The sequence below is a fragment of the Centruroides vittatus genome, unplaced genomic scaffold (genome assembly GCF_030686945.1).
Source record: "Centruroides vittatus isolate TY-2023 unplaced genomic scaffold, ASM3068694v2 scaffold_435, whole genome shotgun sequence".
NCBI lineage: Eukaryota > Metazoa > Arthropoda > Arachnida > Scorpiones > Buthidae > Centruroides > Centruroides vittatus.
The window spans coordinates 992,553-1,012,654 of record NW_027122708.1 but is presented as its reverse complement, the minus strand read 5'-3'; the positions used below and the strand labels follow the sequence as shown (position 1 = coordinate 1,012,654).

The following is a 20,102-nucleotide window of genomic DNA, read 5'->3' as shown; positions in this document are numbered from 1 at the left end:
GCAAATCTTCCCAGTTAACTACACAGTTGACTGAAAACAATCAAAGGGAAACTCCTTCTACAGTTTTATTGGGTATCTTCTGTCTTTGTTGACATTACTTTAACTAATCACAGACTTGTGAAAGGAAAATTTACCACGAAAAGTCCCAAGTAAAATGTAAACAATCACAATAAATCTGCTTTTTAAATCGTTTTTAAGCATTAATTAGCTAATTTAATGTACTTAGACATTAAATTAGCTAATTCTACAATATTTTCGGTTAGTAAATATGTTTTAAAAACTATCTAGCAATTAAATATTTCCAGGAAACTCCACCTCCCTATAGTAAATCTATGGAAGATCTTGCTGTTTAATTGGCTTTAAAAATTTTCTACGCCTATTAAGCTCTAATTGGTAATTTATATGATGACTGAATCAACTTCAACGAGAGTTTTTTTTTAAACCATTTGGTCGGGATTTTCCCGCGAAGAACCAATCCATGTGATTAAAGTCAGAATGTAAACAAACGTTAAAAGATAGCTATATTCATCATTTTTGAGCCGTAATTCTACTAGTTTCCATGTTATTTGACTTTATTTAGACAAGAAGATTTCTTATCAAAAGCTTCTATCTGAAAAATTTACCGAAAAACTCATTACTTCCGGATATTGCGTAATTGCAGGAAAAAATTAACTAATCGCTTATTTTAGTGTATTATTGTATAAAGCATTGGAAAAATATAAAAAAGTGTCAAATATTCACTATTTTAAGCAGAAATATATAATGATAAACTTTAACGTGTTGCTTTACGATAACAATCATCCCCTCTCCCTGCTAAGTAATTAGAGACATAGTGTAAAATAATGGCAATAACTTCTCCCCCGCTCTAGCTAGAGAGCTGCAGTTTCTTTTATTTAAAAGAAGACAGATGTATCTAACTAACAAATGTACAAAGTTTAGCGATTCTCTGTAAATTAATTTTTTTTTTCTTTTGTTCATAAGCTTCAAATTTTCATATTATTTTAAATTTCTATTAAACTAAAAATTAAACAATCGTAAACTGTGATATTTTTTTTAATCAAACACAAAAAACAGATTAAACATAGCGCGATTTTGAAGAGAAATATCGCGATTTAAAAATTATCCAAAAACTGCAAAAAATGCGCCACATGACGTAATTCCACTCAATTATTTGCTGTAGATCGCCAGCATGGAAAGGATTTAATAAACAATAATTTAGTAGCATAATTGTTATATTGTTTAAGTATTAAACAATAATATTAATAAGACTACATTTTTACAAATTGATATTAAATTGAGAATGAGCGATCAGAAAGGAAATAGATGGAAATCCCTCAGGAGTAAGACCGAGATTCATCGTGATGAAAGACAAGAAGCAATAATAAATCATCGAAAAGAAAAACAGGCAATTTTGCTTATGGAGAGATAAGGCATTACTACTGATTATGATCCTTCTAAAATTATCAAGAGATTAGAAACGATAAAAGAAAACATCGCACTTAACCTAAGCACTGTCCCCGATGAGTGCTGTCTGAAGATATTCCGAGAAATTCAAAAAGGCCTTGAGATAAATCAAGAGTTAACTCTTGATTGCGTAATCAATTCTGGAATCGTACCTATATGTGTACAATATCTGAATCATACAGATAAACCCGACTTAACTCTCATACCAGCTGAGATTTTAGTTCATTTATCTTCGTGTGAACTTCATCATACTAAAATGGTTGTTGAATCGGGTGCTCTGCCTGTTTTTATACGATGTTTATCGTCTATTTCGGATAATATACGTGAATTATCTCTTATGGCATTAGGAAATATTGTCTTAACATCATCATGATTTTGCAAACTTAGTAATTCAGAACGGAATTTTTCAACCACTTTTCGAATTAATTTCATTCAAATGTCCAACGCAAATACCAGTTTTGAAGCGTGCTCTATGGGTCCTTTCTTGTATCGTACGCAAAAGTAAAGCCACTCTCGTTTCAGAAAATAAACAACTCTTTTTTCCAGTTCTTTGTCAATATCTGTTTTATGATGAACCAATCATCGTCAGTCAATCTGCTTGGGCGCTTTCTTACTTGATAAAATCGGAACCTGATCTTATACAGAAAACAGCTAATTCCAGTATCATCTTGCACCTCAAACAACTTCTAAATCACCAGAGAGAGATGATATAATAATGCCAAGTTTACGAGTGATTGGTAATGTGGCTGCGAGTGACGATATTGCAACAGAGTCCATCCTCAACAATGATATTCTCCTTTGCTTCCATCATCTTCTAGAGCATAGAAACTTTAAAATTCAGACAGAAGTGGCTTGGGTCCTGTCAAATATTACAGCAGGGACTACCGAACAGATCCAATACGTTCTGAATATTGGATTAATGGCACCCGTCAGACAGATCTTAACCGTCGGAAATTACAAAGCTAGAGTGGAAGCTATGTGGATCGTGGCTAACATAGATTATAATAAATGTGAGACACAAGTCAAGTTTCTGATTGAGATGGGTGTTATACCCCCTTTATGTCATATGCTGTACGCATCCGATCCAGAAATTATCTCCAATATTCTGGACATTCTGAAAATTGTAGTGAAGGTTGCAGATGCGACTGAAATGGAAGAAAAAATTCGCATGATGATAGAAGAATCTAGCGGCTTCGAAATTATAGAAAAGCTGCAATATCACGAAAATCTCACGATTTCTAAACATTCTGTCGAATTAAGTGACATGCTACACTCAAAAAATCTTAATAATAGACTTCATTCTTTAAAGTATAATTAACTCATTTTTCTCAAATGAAAATGAACCGATTTTCAATTAAGTGAAATTTAAAAATTTTGAGAGTTGGCCTGTTATATTAAATATTAAAAAAATAATAATAATTATGACTTGTTTATTTTCTCAGTTGTGTATATTGTATAACTTATTTATCCATCGCACCTACATTTATCTAATTTCAACTTCAATCCTTTTAAAATTATGAGATTCTTTCGAATAGATATTCTTTTTGCTTAAAAAAAAACTAATAATATTTTAATTCTAATAATAGCCTATCTTTTAAGAGGAATAACTATTAGACTTATTTAAATTTTATCGGTTCGAGGCTCCATTTTCCATGCCGCAGGTCCCATTGCCAGTTTTCATGCTCATGCCCCATTGCGAGTCAGACCCGTCATTAATGGTCGTAACTGTGCTTATACGTAGACTGTTTTTTTTCAACCTCTGATGGTCCATAAAACAAAGACAAGTGTAAATAACAATATAAATTTATTACCAAAAGTTAAGTACAAACATGGTTACTTTTCGACATAATCACCGTGAAGATTGAGGCATTTCTCATATCTGTGGACGAGCTTTGCAATCCCCTCTTCCTGCCAGTGACTTGCGATGGCCCTTAACATTGTTTTGAAGATTGTCATTAGTTTCAAACTTCTGCTTTATCATTAATTAAAACAAATATTTAAGTAAAATTTTCAAACGTAAACGTATAAAATTATTATACGACATTTTAGTTAATACTAGCAAAGAATGCCAAGCGTTGCCCGGGAACTCAAGGAGGGGGTTGAGTTGTCCTCGTCATGGGGTAGCGTATGTTTCCCGCAAGAATAACAGAGAGTAACTATACAAAATTTAGTGCAAATCAATCCAAGGGTTTGGCAATTTGTAGGAGGTGAAATCAGGGGAAGAAGTGAAGATCCGAGTTTTAAAGTAGCGTATATTTTTTGGAGAATTGTAGAGAGTAACTATGCAACATTTGTTCAGATCTCTGAATAGGTTTGGGAGTTTGGAGGTAGGGGATGAAATCAAAGATAATAAGTAACAAAGCAAAGAGGAAGGTAATTTCCTTAGAGACTAAGACTACGATTTTAAAACGAGTTATTTTCTATGTGAGACTTTTTTTATGCGGTCCCTATTCACCGCATAAAAAAATATATATATTTTTAATTGTGTTGCGAAAAACTATTTTTTATAGCCACCCGTGAAGTTTCGTGCAATTTTTTTATGCGTTTTTTTTATGCGGTCCCTATCCACCGCATAAAAACAGGTTTGACTGTACTCCGATCACTCAATATGATTCTATATTTTAGTAATGAAAAGTCCTGCTACTGAGAATGCCCCTTTCCAATTCAATTAATGTGAGTGGAATCATCTTTAATGCATTTAAGAGAAGACAGATGTTATGTGTTTTTTCACCTGTAGCCTCAAAGATTTCTAGTTCATTTTTGAGATGTGTTACATTACTTCTTTTGCTGTTTAGTATTCTTGATTTATCTATCTTGGCTGCATTAATAGTGGCATCAAGCTTATAGGCCAATAATTCGGCAGTTTGTTTGTCTTTAATAATGAGGTATATGAAGAAAAACTTCATACTTGCATACTTCATACTTGTTTGTATCCTTACCCAATTTGCACAACCTGGCATAAATGCAGTTATTCAAGCTACTGGAAATGGTTAAAAATTAAGACAGCATCAGAACAATTATTCAAAAATATTACAGGTTCTGACAAGTAAACAATTTTCAGAGTCTTGCCACAAACAGGCTACATATTGATTATTGACAATCTGTAACATGCCATAAAAAGCAAAAAATTTAAAAACCTAATAAGCAGGCTTAAAATTAATAAATACAATTGTATTCTGACAGTTTATGGAGTTAAATTATACTTTCTATTTGCAAAATTTCCTCAATCTTAACACAAAATAAGAAAAAAGTGAACGTTTAGAAATTTGCGAGATTTCCCGGGATGAGAAGAATTTTCCAGGTTAAAAAAACAGCTGGGATTACCAGGATCCTATTAGAGAAATCCTACTAAGTTACTTATGGTGACAGTTGAAGATGACTCAGCACACATGGCCTATAACTCTCACTACGGCACTCAGTCAGCTATTGTTTTCTACCCCAGCATAATGTATACATACTAATATCAGCATCTAAAACCCAATAGTTATATATTAAAAACAAATGATTGCCAGATTATATTGGGCTGTATTACTACTACTATTAATAGTTAAATGCCAAGTAACTTGGCACTAGAAGTAGGCATTAGATACCATCTTTTTCTAAATTTAATAATTTATAATTAATTAATATTTAATAATTAATTTAGAAGGTTTCTGAAAGAAAAGAATCAGCCTGAAGAGGGACTTGAACTCACAACTCCTGCATACCCATTTTATGATGGGTACATAGAAATTATGTCCAAACTTAGTAACCTGTATGTTGGTTTCATCTTTACATCCATCAGTTTTCTTATTAATTCCTTGGTGTTTTTGATTGAGTAGATCAAGTATGGGACTATTTTTAGTTGTTTTCTTTATGAATAGTTCTAAGTTAGATAATATTGTGTGTTTAAAATCTACAAGTGGTCTGCATACATCACCTGCTTTGTGTGTTTTAAGTCATATTTTAAGTTGTGGTTTTCTAATGTCTTTGCAGCTGAGTATTTGTTTTTTATCAACTGGTGTTATCTTTTTCTGTTTGTATAATTTTGTGATTTCTTTTTTTCATCCATTTTTTATTTCTTCTTTTGGGTCTTTGGTTAGTTCTACAAAGTCATCTGTTAGAACTATTTCAGATGTTTTTCTTTTTTTCCCATTCTTTATTAACAATGATGATTTGGTTAGTTTTATCTGCTTTGATTAGGTTTAAATTATTTTTCTTTAAGTAATTTTTTAATATTATATATTTTTTTGAGTAATCTTTTCCCCCCTATCTCTTAATATTATCTTACCTAATTTACTGCTGTTTTCTAGTCTTTTAATGTCATTTTTTATTTGGTGTTTTAAATTGCACCTATCCCCTATTTTTATCTAATTTATTGCTTTATCAATTTCGGACACTATATTAATTGCTTCATCGTTTAGTAGCATATTGTATTCTTTTGTAACCTGTAAAAAATTGTAATAACTTCTTGTAACTTGTAATAATTCCACTACAATAATTACTGTAATAAATGTATTTTCTACCACTTGTAGAAATGTAACTCCTAATGAGGGGTGCAAGTTACACCAAAACATTGCACCCAAAATGCAATTTAAAATAAAGAACAATGAAGATAAAACCCAGTAGTCTTTGTCTCAGATGAAATGCAGTCCAGATAAAATAACAATGGTTGAACTTATCGTTCTTAACTGTGAAGTTTCATCAATTATTTAAAAAAAAAAACAAGTCTTTTTTAAAGAAATTGATTTCTAAACAATATAAAGAAGCCGCACCATTGATATTACATATCTGTTACTTATAAAAAGAAAATTACCAAACAAACATATTGTGAAGATCCTAAAATCGCGCCGGGAATTCGATTGTTTACGAGATCGCTACATCGGGAAATTTCGGAAAGTCAATCGGAGCGAGAACGCACATCGGGCTATAAACCAGACATCTGTAAAGCATTTCTTCTAAAACAAACACAACGCGGTAATAAATGACAAAGGGAATGTCGCGGTGCTCGTATACAAGAATCGAGATGTAGACAATTAACAAAAAAGGGGAGAAAGAAGAGAGACAGATGGTCAAGGACACCTGCTAGACCATATGAGCCCGGGATCGTCTCGAAAGGGGGGCAGCCACAGAACGTTTGGCTGATCGGTTCAGCCAGATGTCCGCGAGAGGGGGGCAAACAGTGTAAATTATGTGAGTAGCTGTCAACGCCCGGGCGCCGTCCCCGGCCGAACTTGGTTTTCGTCTTGCTTAGAAACAGTAGACTGACCAATCAAAAAAAGGAAAAAGGGACCTAAGACCAATCAAGAGGGGAAGATTCGAGGGAAAATCGTATAAAAACCCCCGAATCAAGGTCAGAGGGGAGACGACGGAGCTTTCTACCAGGAAGTGGACGACGGGACTCCAACCAGCCACCTACTCCTTCGCCGACGTCCGTCACCAACCCCTCGGACTCTCCTACCCGACTGCCCCGGGGCTTTACCGACGACTCTGACAGCATTCTCCGATCGCCGTCATCCAGAGCGCCTTCTGCCGCAGACGATCTAGATCGCATCTTGTATTGTAGGCCTACTTTGTAAGTTTGTTTTGAAACTAAAATAAACGGTTATTGTAAGACACTTGTCATCTTTGCCTCTGCCGCCACCACCCACATACGATCGGTCCCTAGGTTTTTCCTGACGTGCAATTAACTAATTGCCCCCATATGTCGGCAACTTACAATATCGAATACAAAACAATCACCAAAACACAAAATATAATAGTCAATGTACAATATCCAAATACATAAATGCAATAACCAATAGATGAAAATACCATATCCATTGCATAAACACAAATTCAATACATAATACAATATCTAATACATTAAAAACCAAATTAAATTTTATTCAGTGATGTTTTCATTCTTTTTCGGCAATTGGAAAAATTATTAAATGTGTTAGAATTAATACATTTAATAGAAGAAAAACATCTCTACATTCCAAGTTTTTCAAATTTAAAATTACAAGGAAAATTATAATAATTCAGAAATTAATAAAATGAAGTAAAATCAAAATAAAGTAAAACAGAAAATTATAAACAAATTTAATTAAATAGAACACATTACATTAAATGTCAACTCACAGCTACCCATACTACATGGCCTTCAACAAATACCTTCTGATGTATCAATGCTGCTTCTAGATAAAGTCAGAAAATACTTTTTGAATGAAAAAGGTAGTGCCATCTGTTACCACCAGATGGCAAGTGGCTACATAGACAATTCAAAATAGACAAAGTCCTGAACATTGGACCTTGTTCATTTATCTTAAAATTTCAAAATACTTCCATGCAGCACTAAAAGAGAATTTTGGCCTATCTGATGTACTACACAATATAGTTTGCCTCAGAGACTCAGTTTCACTCATAAAGTGAATTTCAATAAAATGTGAACTTTGGCCCTTTTTGAATTGATGGATTCAATTATTTGTGTTATGTAGAGAATAACTTGTCGCTAGTCAGATCACCAAAAGTTGATAATATTTATAATTTGGCAAGAAGTTTTTCAGGTTGTTTCTTCAAAAACAAATATCTATTTCTCAAGAACTATGCATTTCAGTATTCTAACTTTCCTGCACTCTTATTTTGCCCTACATTCAACTTGGTAACAAACTAATATCCCATGTTCAATGACACTCTGCTCAACAGAGATGCCAGATGTGCCATAATTATCAATTTCAAAATAAATTTGCATAATTTAGTTTTCAATATGCATTTTGCATGTAAAAGTAAATTTTGGATGTAAAAGTAATGAAAGTGTATTTTCAGTGACAGCAACAATCTAACAATGAAATTATTAGTAAATGTTAATTAGGCTTGGTGTCTGGTGTAAGAGATTGGTAGGGTTGTGCTCCACAGTGCTCTGTCTTTTTTGTGTTTCTTGGCAAACCTTTTGGATTTATGCTTTGAATTTTGGTACCATCATGTGCAGTTCAATTACCTGGTTAGTTCGATGTCTCATTTACATATTTTAATTAATTAGGGAGGGAGCTAGGGTCTCGAAAATTCCGTAATTTTGGCAAGGTCTAGTGGGTGGGGGAGTCTCGATTTTGGGGGCAGCAAAGGGTGTCGCGTAGGTACTAAGGGGTTGTACCCTGTGCACAAGTTACATTAATGGAAGTAAATTTTTAAAGTAGCTATAGAGGTTTTTGTTTCTTTCCATAGGATTAGCATAGCTTATTTTAAAATTTGACCATTATAGACCTGTAACAATGGTTCTAACAGCTCTAAAGGGTTCATTGCATTTTCTTTGGTTTTAGTTAGTTTTCAGCCTGGGTTTTTTTATTTTATTTTATTTTATTGTTTTAATATGCTTGCTTTGCAAGGGGTCAACCTGTGCCCATATTAAGTACTCTTTTTCAGTGTATTTCTTAATTAATTTGTCAACTTTGTTTGAGTTTCTAGCGAGGCATCGGGTTCAAAAGCAAGCTTTGTCTCAAGGATCCTGGGGTAGTGAACTTGGCTTTAGGCAAGGTAGGTGGTTTTCTTTTGTTTTGCCAGCCAACAACCTGGTTCCTGCTTCCATCTGTGCTGGGAGATTTGAAAACAAATCCCTGGTACAGATTTTCCTAGGCAATAGGGCCAAACTATCTTGTTTGGTCACTTCTTCATACACTCTCGTTGGCTAGATTTGGGGTTGAACAAGTTCACAACAGTTAGGTCCTGGTATTGAGCGTGTTCTGTTGGTACCAGAAAGGCTCAAGCAAGGAGGAACCCTTTTCTCATCAACAGACTTGTTGAAGAATCAAGATGGATAAACTACAGGACTCTCTACTGGAGGTGGGAATTGTGCCTCTGGAGGAAATGATTCTGAAAGTGGCTTCGGACTTCTTCGATAGAGTGATGGAATTATGTCCAGCTACCCTTCACACTAGGCTTAATAATGAAGAGGGAAGTGAGATATGGAATTCGATGGCAAAATTACATAGATGTGTGCATCAGTTATATGGAGTTTTATGGGAACTAAGACAACAGCAACTCCAATTTACCAGAAAACAACCTTCGCAGACATAGCAGGAATTAACTGCAGCCCTAGCATAATGACCAAAAGCATTAACAAGACCATAAACAGCAAAATGAACAGGGAAGGCCCAGGAGGTGGAGTGGCTCTGGTTCTGTACCCCAAACAAGACAAAAAGTGCCTGAATAGAAGAGAAATAATAACGACACAGTTAGAGAAAGAGTACAGTCTCACAAGCTTAGGGTAAGCATAAAGGCAATAGAGAAATCAAAAGTGATGGGGTCTGTGTGAAAGTGGGGTCCCACAAAGATGGGCACACCCTCAAGAAGGCTGAAGATGCCAATCCACAGGTAGCTTCTAAAACATCTACAAAAATTTCTGAGAGATGATGACTGAAAGTCATCTTGTTACACAAATCCAATTACATAAAGGATGATGAAATAACTGAAACAATTTATGACCAAAACCAGATATGGATGGAAACCACAAATAAGGAATTTGCTGAACAATGCAGAGTAGCTACGACACTAAACAAAGGAAAGGTACGTGAAAACTGTAGACACATTGTGCTAAGGTGTCTCACCTATGATCAGGACCATACTTATTAGAGAGAGATACCTGGCTTTATCCTGGAGCCATGTAAAAGTGGATGACTTTGTCTTAGTGCTCAGGTGTTTCAAGTGCTGTGGTTTTGGGCACCTTGCTCGTGATTGCAAGAAAATACTGAAGTGTAGTCATTGCACTAAAGAACATAGATACACAGAATGTCCAAATAGGGACTCACAACCTAATTGTACTAACTGTATAGATGCAAACAAAGGGCTTTCTACAGAAAAGAAGTATAACACTGAGCACAATGCTTATGATCCAATCTGCCCACTATGCAGAAAGCAAAGACTGCCATAATAAACTTTACTAATTATGGGTACTAACATCCAACATAACTCGCAAGTCTCTGCAACTACACTCAACACAGATAATACCCAGTCCAAATCAAATATGTTTCTACAGATAAACCTGGATAAAAGCAAAGCAGCCACTTCTCAACTTCTCAAGGACATCCATACAATAGATATTGACTTAATAACCATCCAAGAACCTTATGTAATAAACAATAAGCCTGCCTTCTGAAAAACTGTAAAGCTCTTTACCTACTGCACTTGGAATGCCCAAATGCTGCAGTTATTGTGGCAAACCCACACGTGGATGTCCAACTCAAAACAAACTTAAGTACCAAATTCTGTACTATGGTCAATGTTAATACCAGCCAATTCTCATTTCACTTGTTGACAGTGTATATTTCACTAACTGAAGACATAGAAGCACCACTACAAGATATGGACTGCATTATTCACTCTCTCCCCAACTCTCCTCTGTTTATATCTGGTGACTTTAATGCTAAGTCGCCCTTGTGTTATGCTCCAAGAGAAGACCCAAGGGGCAGAAATCTAAGGGAACTTATTGAAGTACACAATTTGTGTTCTACTAATACCAGCGATCTCCCAACATTCTCCATCACCCAGGGAGAGAGTTGGATAGATGTATGTATTAGTAATGCCACATTTTACGACAAAGTGATTTCCTGCTCTACCCGAAAATCCCAGTGATCACAATTATATCTTAAGCAAGATCACCCAAATTGTTGCATCAAGCAGCACCAAAATTACGAAGAAAACTAACTGGGATCCTATGAAGAGATCCTTAAAACGAATTGGGGTCCTGGTCCCTTCATTCATATACAGATACCAAATGAACTAGATATCTTGATCAAGAAGTTGACTTTTATCATGCTGTAGGCATATAATTCAGCCACAAGGCAAAAGACAACCATCTGTAAAGTGACATGGTGGAGTTCAACCCTACAGGAGAAAAGGAAAAAAGTTAGGAAGCTTAAAAGAAATTACCGGAAGGAAACAAATCAGTCCAGAAAAGAGGAAATCAGGGAAAAATATATCAAAGAGAGGAAAGAGTACAAAAAGCTTATAAATAAAAGCAGAACAGAATCTTGGAAAGACTTTTGTACAAACATTCGTGGCAGTGACCTATGGAAAGAGTCTTTCTACATAGCTTTTAAAAAGGCAAAAGCCTCCAGTATCCCAAGCACAGTAATGAAAGAAGATGGGAGCTTTAGACAGATTTCAATGATACCTATGACTACATCTTCAGTAGTCTCTTCCCAGAAGACAAGTGGGAAAAAGACACTGGGAAACATAAACTTGTTAGAGAAAACAACCTGCAAACCATTAATAGCTCTATTGATAAAAAGTTTTCACCATCGAAAATAGACAATCGTTTCAAAAGAATAAACCAGAAAAAAGCCCCTGGGCCAGACGGTATTTCCAGCAATATGGCTAAAAGGGCTTATTGGGCCATTTCAACTATGTTCTCAGTAATGTATAACAAGTGCTTAGCCTTAGGCTACTTTCCCAAGAAGTGGAAGACTGCCAAAATCAAACTTATCCCTAAAGGCACCACAGGCAAACAAACAAAACCACAGGACTTCCGGCCCATCTCACTGCTTTCCATCTTGGGCAAGATGCTAGTCCTTAATTGCGAGAAGACTACAACATCACATGGAGTCTAATCAGCTTCTATACCCGAACCATCATCGGTTTCAGAAGAATAGAAGCACTTGAACGGCCCTCTGTTAACTGATGAAATTCATCAATGAGGCCAAGCAACAGGTCAAACACATGCTTGCCGTATCTATCGACTTTCAGGGAGTGTTTGATCACGCATGGTGGCCGATGCTCATAGACTCACTCATCAAGAACACTTGTCCCTCAAACATTGCCACCCTATTCACAAGTTTCCTCCTTATGCAGGCCTGCATAAGGACTAACTCTACAACTCTCACAAGGAAAATTAAGAGAGACTGCCCTCAGGGCTCCTACTCAGGACCCCTCCTGTGGCTCTTAGCTTATGACAGCCTTCTCAGAGTCCAGGAAAGGCAAACTCCCCAGCAATCCTACCCTGATAATGATATTATAGGCTTTGCTGATGACACACTCATCATCATGAGGCATAGAAATCAAGAAGTGCTGCAGGTCAAAATGAACAGACTTCTAAGGATTTTTAATTGGAAAATGTAAGTCTATAGTCTTCCTGAGAAAAAAGACCCCTTGTCAATCATCCGGCTATTGAGATTAATAGACAAAAAATCCAAACTAGCACAGAAATGAAATATTTAGAGATCATACACAACAACACTTTGACATGGACTGCACATATCAAAAGCATTAAAAAGTAATGTATCAACCTCGCAACTCACTTCGCTCCATTTGCAAAAACCTTTGGGGCATTAAATACCAAACATCAAAGATAATCTACGAGAATGCAATTGAGCCAGCAGTACTCTATGGGACCAATGTGTGGGGGGAAGGTGGTCATCAAACAGCATGCAAAAAGAATTATTCTATCCATTCAATGAGGTTGCCTGGTGTCTATTGTAAGGGCCTAAAGAATGGCTCCCACAAGTCATTGCAAACTTAGTTTGCACTTGACATCAAGATCTTGGAGGCATACTGGAAATTCCATCTCAACAAAAATCCAGATGGCCTTCTACTAGAAAAAAATCTGCCAACTAAAATCAAAAGCATTGCAGAGAACATTGTCAAGTATAAAATGAATCTTATGCAGGGATACCATCAGACACATCCAGCCCACACCCAGCCTTTCATAAATGGGATCCACAACAACTGTCAGGACATTTGACCAGGGATAAAAATTTTTACCAACAGGTCAAAAACTCCTGAAGGTGTAGGGTGCTTGGCAGTGATCATTGGTGAAAATAGGCAGTATGTCCACCAAATGCACTCAAAACTGGAGAGCCACTGCTCAATAAATCAAGCTGAGAGCCTGGCTATCCTAAAGGCACTTCAGTATGTGGAAGCGCACCATAAAAATTCCAAAAATCCAATTGTTCTCTAAAGCGATTGCAGGACAGCTCTCCTTAAAATTCATAAGTTAAATACCAAGTACATAATCATTAAATGTATCCTGATATATCTTCAGCACAGTGAGTTGGCAGGCCTTACGTTAGCCTTCTCGTGGATAAGGAGCCACTTGGGCATAGATGGTAATGAGAGGGCCGGTCTCTTTGCAAGCAAGGCTGCTCGGTTGCAGAGAGAAGCAGCCTTTAGGGAGCTTCCCTAGCTGTTGACTTCAAATTGAATTGAAAAACCACATCACGGAAAGTTGGCAACTTAGATGGGACAACGAAAACACAGGAAGATCAACACATGAATTTCTTCCAATTATCAAGAATAGGTGCAAAATGGACTTCTTGTTCCAGACTTTCATATGACCCAAATAGTGACTGGTCATGGAAACTTCCATTCCTACTTAAGTAGGTTCCTGCAAAAAGGAAACAGAAAGTGTGACTGCCCAGTTGGTGAAGAAGATACTGCTCACATCCTCTTTGTGTGCACTTCACAGAGGAAAACCCTCATCGACTCCATATACCATCAAGGACTTCATTGGCCCTGTGCTGTTAAAGACTTTTTTCTTAACAAAAGACATACAGCACTCTGATCTTTGTCATTGACATTGGGATCACAGCCCCATCTTTCTAAGTATTTGGTCTACTCCTCCTTGTACAATACGTTCCGTTCCCTATGTACCTTGGCCAAGAGGCCATTAAGGGAGTTTTTTATCTGTAGTTATATGTTGTTCTGTTTTTATTTGTTTGGGTTTTCTTTGTATTTGGGAAGCCCCAGGCCCTAGGGGTAGCCTTTCATGTTGTTTTCATCTGGGGCTCACTGTTTGTTTACCCATCAGGTCTAAGTATAGGCCATTTTATGGGCCCAAGGTTGGAATGTGTTCTCCCACCCATCTTTTGTACATATGCATTTATTTGTTTTTGTGAGTTTGTTTGTTTTTGGCTGTTTCCAGTAGCAAAGTGCTTGCCCTTCCAGGTTGCTGTCATCTACAGGTCCACCGTTTGTTAACCCATTGGGCCTAGGTTGAGCATTTCTAGGACCCTAGGTCTTTGTATCATTTCCTTTTGTTTTTATTATTTTCATGTAAATTTTGTTTTGGGTTTGTTTATTACTTGGTAGCCCATTTGTCACCACCAGGTGTCTGGCCATTTTCATTGCTGCTATTTGTATATCGCCACACCTGCCTCATTAGAGGCAGCCCCTTGGACGTCCATGCCTTTCTGTAATTCCTTTATATTCACTGTTTGCTTATGTAATTCCTTTATATTCACTGTTTGCTTATTTGCTTATTGCCCCATGTTATTGTACATTTTGTTAATTTCAATTAATGGAACTGGGTGCTCTGAGGTCTCATGTTTCACACTTTCCTATTAGTCTTTTCTTTTCTTCCTCTTTCTCACTTCCTCTAAAAGTCTTCAACCTTCCTTTTCAAAGGCTATGCTGTAAGGTTGGGCCTTCTACTTCTTTCCAGTAAAGTAAAGTAAATGTTAATTCTATTTTAATTGAGTTGCGCTATGGGAATATCCTAACATTTGTTTCCATCCTGTATCATTTTTCAAGATTTTTATTTTTGAATTTGAAATTTCTCTTATTCTCCTGACTATTTTGCCTCATATGTTGTTGAAATTTCATCAAAAAAATTTTTCAGGCATAACTGGTATTACAGGGATTCTGTGTTACATGACTGTTCATAGAAATTAAATTAGCACATCAACAATTCTTGAGGGAGAGGGAAGCAGTCACACAGGGTATTCTTGCTTTATTAATTTTGCTAGAAATGTACATATACAAACATCCTAGAACCCTGATATATATTAGTAATTACTATATATCGAGTTTCGGGATGTTCATATATGAATAAGTGTATGTATGTATATATATATATACAGTCAAACCTGTTTTTATGCAGTGGATAGGGACCGCATAAAAAAAAACGCATAAAAAAATTGCACGAAACTTCACGAGTCGCTATAAAAAATAGTTTTCGCAACACAATTAAAAATATATTTTTTTATGCGGTCAATAAGGACCGCATAAAAAAAGTCTCACATAGAAAATTAACTCAAAACCGTACGAAATAACTTGGAATTGCTTTTTTAAACGAAATCATGAGGAGGCTTGGCAGCTACTTGGAATTTCGCCAAACCTTTTGGAATCTGATTTAGAAAATACGTAAATAATACAGTACATTTACCTTCAATTCACGCTTTGAAATGAATCTTATCTTAATGGACCAGGAATGTGAAAGCACTTTGAAGGTTTAATTAACGTAATTAAAACAGACATAGAATTTATTGACAACAGATGTCAGCACTTGACTGCATCGTCTTGCCTATCGTCTGTTTTACATATTTTTGTCCAGGTGGTGTTTTGTTGACTTAAAAAATAAATTATTTCATTTTTCGCATATTCATGAAATAATATTGCTATAATAAGTTCATTTATGCTATAATAAGTTTATTTAGCTATAATAAGTCAACGTGAGACATGACAAAATGCATGAGACTAGTCGCCGACTATACTGCACAAATAAAAAATCGCATTAAAAAAATCGCACAAAAAAGACCGCATAAAAACAGGTTTGACTGTATATATATATATGTACCATGCCATGGTTTTGTAATGACTAGTTGAGTGCTGTAAGCGGGAGATTATAGGATGAGGACACTGAAAGCATTTCCATTCAGCAGCATAAATAACTGGAGATGGTTATATCATATTTTAATATGTCTGGAAGGGAAGGTCAATCTGGAAGCTTGGGTAGCATAACTGGCAACACATCCACATATTAAGCAGGCATTGAGGGTTTGAGTCCCACTTTGGGTCGATACTTTTCTTCCAAAATATTCTAAATTATTTATAAATTATTAATTTAACTATAATTATTAAATTTAATATGAGATAGCACCTAACACCTGTCTCTAGTAACAAATTATTTAGAAATTAATTTAAAATAATAATGGAGAAATAGCCTGCTTTAATCTGACAGTCGTTTGGCATATTGGCTAGAAATCCTATGCTTCCAGGTTATACTTAATTATGATATCCTTTTTTATTTTTTCTGGATCCACAAGTTATCAAACAGAAACATTTGTATGTATTTAATGTGTGTATTTATTTATTTAATCAAAACAAAATAAAAATTTGCCAAACTAAGAAAATTGAAGGTAGATTAAAAATTTGTTTCAAAGTTTTGATGAATTCTCTGATAAAGATATTGATGTGGAAAACTTCAGGGACATTTGAAAGCTGCAAAAATTAGCATTGAAGAGGCAAAGGAATGAATAGCATTGTATTTACTGGAGTTTATGTGAAATAGGATTTTTGTGATTCTTTACCAAGTCTGTCATTGTGTTTGAGATTTTTTTTTGACTGTCTATATGAAGAGTAATAATCACATAATCTTTCAAAATTGAGTGATAAAAAAATATGAAAATTTGAAAATTCATTTGAAAACTTCTTAATCTTGTCTGGTACATGGTTGAACCAGACAAGATTAAGAAGTTTTCAAATAAACATGAATATACAAGGAAGATGAATTTTGATGAGATCATTGATTGTTTTACAGAAATTAAAGCTTTAAAGCAGAGACTGTGAATATTCTCTATTTACTTTGAAGAATAGGCCGAGAATTGAGAATGAATTTTAAAAAATTTTTTATTTTATTATTTTTTTTATATTTACATTATATATTTTTTTTAATAAAATAAAATGCAGTTTACTTGTTCACTGAATCTTCAAATACATGTATTTTTCCTATAATCAAATTTGCTCACAGAGTGGCTACCAAAATTCAGATTTTCCATGACCATCTACTTTCATTTGCATTCTTCAGAAACTACAATATCAGGCTATGTCTTACAGTGTAACATATATGCAACAATTATACAGAATGGAATTTCAATGAATGAAGCATCAATAATTTATTTTCTTATTGTAAAAGTCATAGTTTTTGTCTTTATCACTGACTAGAGTAACAGAAAAAGAAATATACTACTATTAATCACTGTTAGACAAGTAAATGAAATTTAGGGACTGAATTAGATGCATTATGCAACAGTTGGTAATAATTCTAACATTGAGTTTAAAACCCTACTTATTTTCTATTTAATGTTTTATAATTTACAGTTATTCAACAAATATTTATAACAAACTACTATGTTGTAAATATCCTCTATTGTACAAGATCCTCCTTTTTTGTACAAATAAGTTGACAACTCTATATATGGTAATCAAAGACTACAGAAGATACTCTTTATTTAAAGCTATTATGATTTTTTATATCATAAACTGATTTAAAAAAATGCCAAATTGTTTTAACTTTAATATTTTGTATCAATCTTCCATAATTATGACTAGTTACTCAACAGTTAAAACTACAAAGAGTAAAACTTTCAATTCCTTACTGGCCATACATAGAGAAAATGCTAATGATATTTCCACTCTTTCCATAACAGATGTTAGTTACTTTATGTTAGCAGCATCATACTCTACAACAGCTTTTGTGAATCAGATCTATGACAAATCACTAAACTATCATTGTTAACAATACTGCTAATGTATGATATCATTGCTATCAATACTTTTGTGAATCCAGCCTCAAAACAAAAAAAAAACTCTTAAAAAAATCAACATTTTTTTTTCAATTAATTCCATTAATGTATCTTTAAGTTATTTATCTTTTGTATTAATGCTAACAGTATAATAATATTTTTACACAAGTTTTCCAGATAAAGCTGGTATGGCACAAGAATACTCAAAATATTGAATTGTGCACAGTTTTCAAATGATCTCAAAAATTGTATGTCATACCTAAATATTTTTAATTTATTTCTATTTGATATTAAGTAATCAATAATTATAAAATTAAATAAATTACTTCAACTGTCACTATGGTATATTAGAATGCAATTTTTAACTATTATTATTTTCATAACTATATGCCATGCTATTGTTACTCATTCATAGTTGCATTTCTAATATAAATCCAAAAATTAAGATTTATTTCATTGTATATATTCAGAATATCTTATTCCATAATATATAAAAATTGGTGAGGTGATCTACAAATGTATATCTTAAAGTTAAAATTATTATAACTAACTTTTTAAATTAATAATGCAATATAATAATAGTAAGTGTGAGTTCATGTGAGAGAATCTGACATGAGAGTGTGAAACTAAACTTTTTAAAGATCAGTTGTGCAGTTGTATGTTTATGAATCACTCAAATTATGAGTGAGGAACAAATCTAATACAGACTACTTCAAGTATATTTTGCAATTGTTAGAGGTATGACTGCATTGCATGCCTACTAATCTCTTTGAACTACAGATTGATTATAGGAAAGTTTAAAGTTATAAGACATTTTGGATTTTTGCAAGTAGGTCACCTTTTCTACTTGTTTGTTCATTTTGTTATCAAATATGCATTTGTTTCTAATAAATATTAATATATTTACTTCATTTATGAGAAATACATAAAATTGAGCAAAATTACTTAATAATTGGTTAAATAACCCAATGATGTAATTTAAATTAACCAAATAATGCCTGTACAGTCAACAACAAAAGTAAATCACAAGCCAAATCTTAAGCCAATCAGTATGAACATGAGATCACAATGTCAAATAAAACTAATAAATATAACTAGTATCTAGTAACTTTAGCATCAAATCTGATAGTAATCCAGTGAAAATGCAACAAAATTGTAAATTATTATATAAAATATATTAAGAAAATGCCACATACATCATTATATTTCTACACCTGGTATATTTATTGATACAAAAAAATTATCCTGTAACTTTAATTTCTGTACTGCTCTTTTGACACATCTTATATTGTTTTTACTGTTACTGTAAGTTTCTAAATACATTTAGTAACTGTAAATGTTTAGTAAATGTTGTCAAGTTTGAAAAACTTAAACTTGACAAGTATCTAATTATTTGTCTATTAAAGAGTAATTATTCATCAAAAATAAATTATTGATGTTTTGTTCTATGATATGAGAATGAAAGAAAATCAAAAAGTGAATAAAATTTGTCTTACAATGAAATCTTGCAATGAAGAAAGGAAATGATAATTCAAAAATAACTACAAATGTTGTTTCTTATGATAAAAGAATGTATTATACATATAAAATATGTGTAAGATGAATATATGTTAAAGAAAGCAATAACAAGAATAAATATAATATTTGTATTTATTCTTGTTATTGCTTTCTTAAAAATTTACAAACATAAATTGTAACCTTATATTCAGTTAGTCAAAGATCTAAAGTTGGATTATTTGTGGAATGTGAGATTAATTTAAATACAGTAAAAATAAAGAAATGGATTTAAAAGACAATTATTTGAACATATTTATACAAAAAACAACATAATAGAATTAATAATAATTTAGGAAGAGAAATTCACTAATCATGGAATAGCATCATTTATAGAAGTAATACATAGAAAGGCATTTAAAGAGAAAATAAAAGGGAAAAATATTATAGAAAAAGGAAGTAAGTCCAATAGAGACAAAAATAACCACTCTAGATAAGTGAGTAAAGTCATTTTTAACAATTTTTTAATAAAACCTTTAATTTTCAACAGATTTTATCCTTTTATACAGGCAAATTTTAAATAACATTATGTTAAGAACCCTTTTATGGATACTTTATGTCTGTATTGATATATTAATAATAGACAATAACAAACTTGTAAGTAATTTTATT

At 33.7% G+C, this 20,102-nt stretch overlaps 2 protein-coding genes across 6 annotated transcripts in view; one reads left to right on the top strand and one right to left on the bottom strand.

Moving 5' to 3' along the window:
• LOC136989037 (guanine nucleotide exchange factor DBS-like) overlaps positions 1 to 20,102 on the bottom strand; it is a 177,298-nt gene that overhangs the window by 102,506 nt on the left and 54,690 nt on the right. The window lies entirely within an intron of this gene.
• LOC136989128 (uncharacterized) lies at positions 1,301 to 2,782 on the top strand. Its single transcript, XM_067287229.1, has 3 exons — positions 1,301 to 1,340; positions 1,428 to 1,834; positions 2,126 to 2,782. Exons 1-3 carry the CDS (start codon positions 1,301 to 1,303, stop codon positions 2,780 to 2,782), a joined length of 1,104 nt encoding a protein of 367 aa, XP_067143330.1.

Coding starts and splice junctions, on each gene's coding strand:
- LOC136989128 (XM_067287229.1), top strand. CDS start 1,301: ATGAGCGATCAGAAAGGAAATAGATGGAAATCCCTCAGGA. Junction 1,341..1,427: donor TAGATGGAAATCCCTCAGGA/GTAAGACCGAGA, acceptor TTATGGAGAGAT/AAGGCATTACTACTGATTAT. Junction 1,835..2,125: donor ATATTGTCTTAACATCATCA/TGATTTTGCAAA, acceptor AGCTAATTCCAG/TATCATCTTGCACCTCAAAC.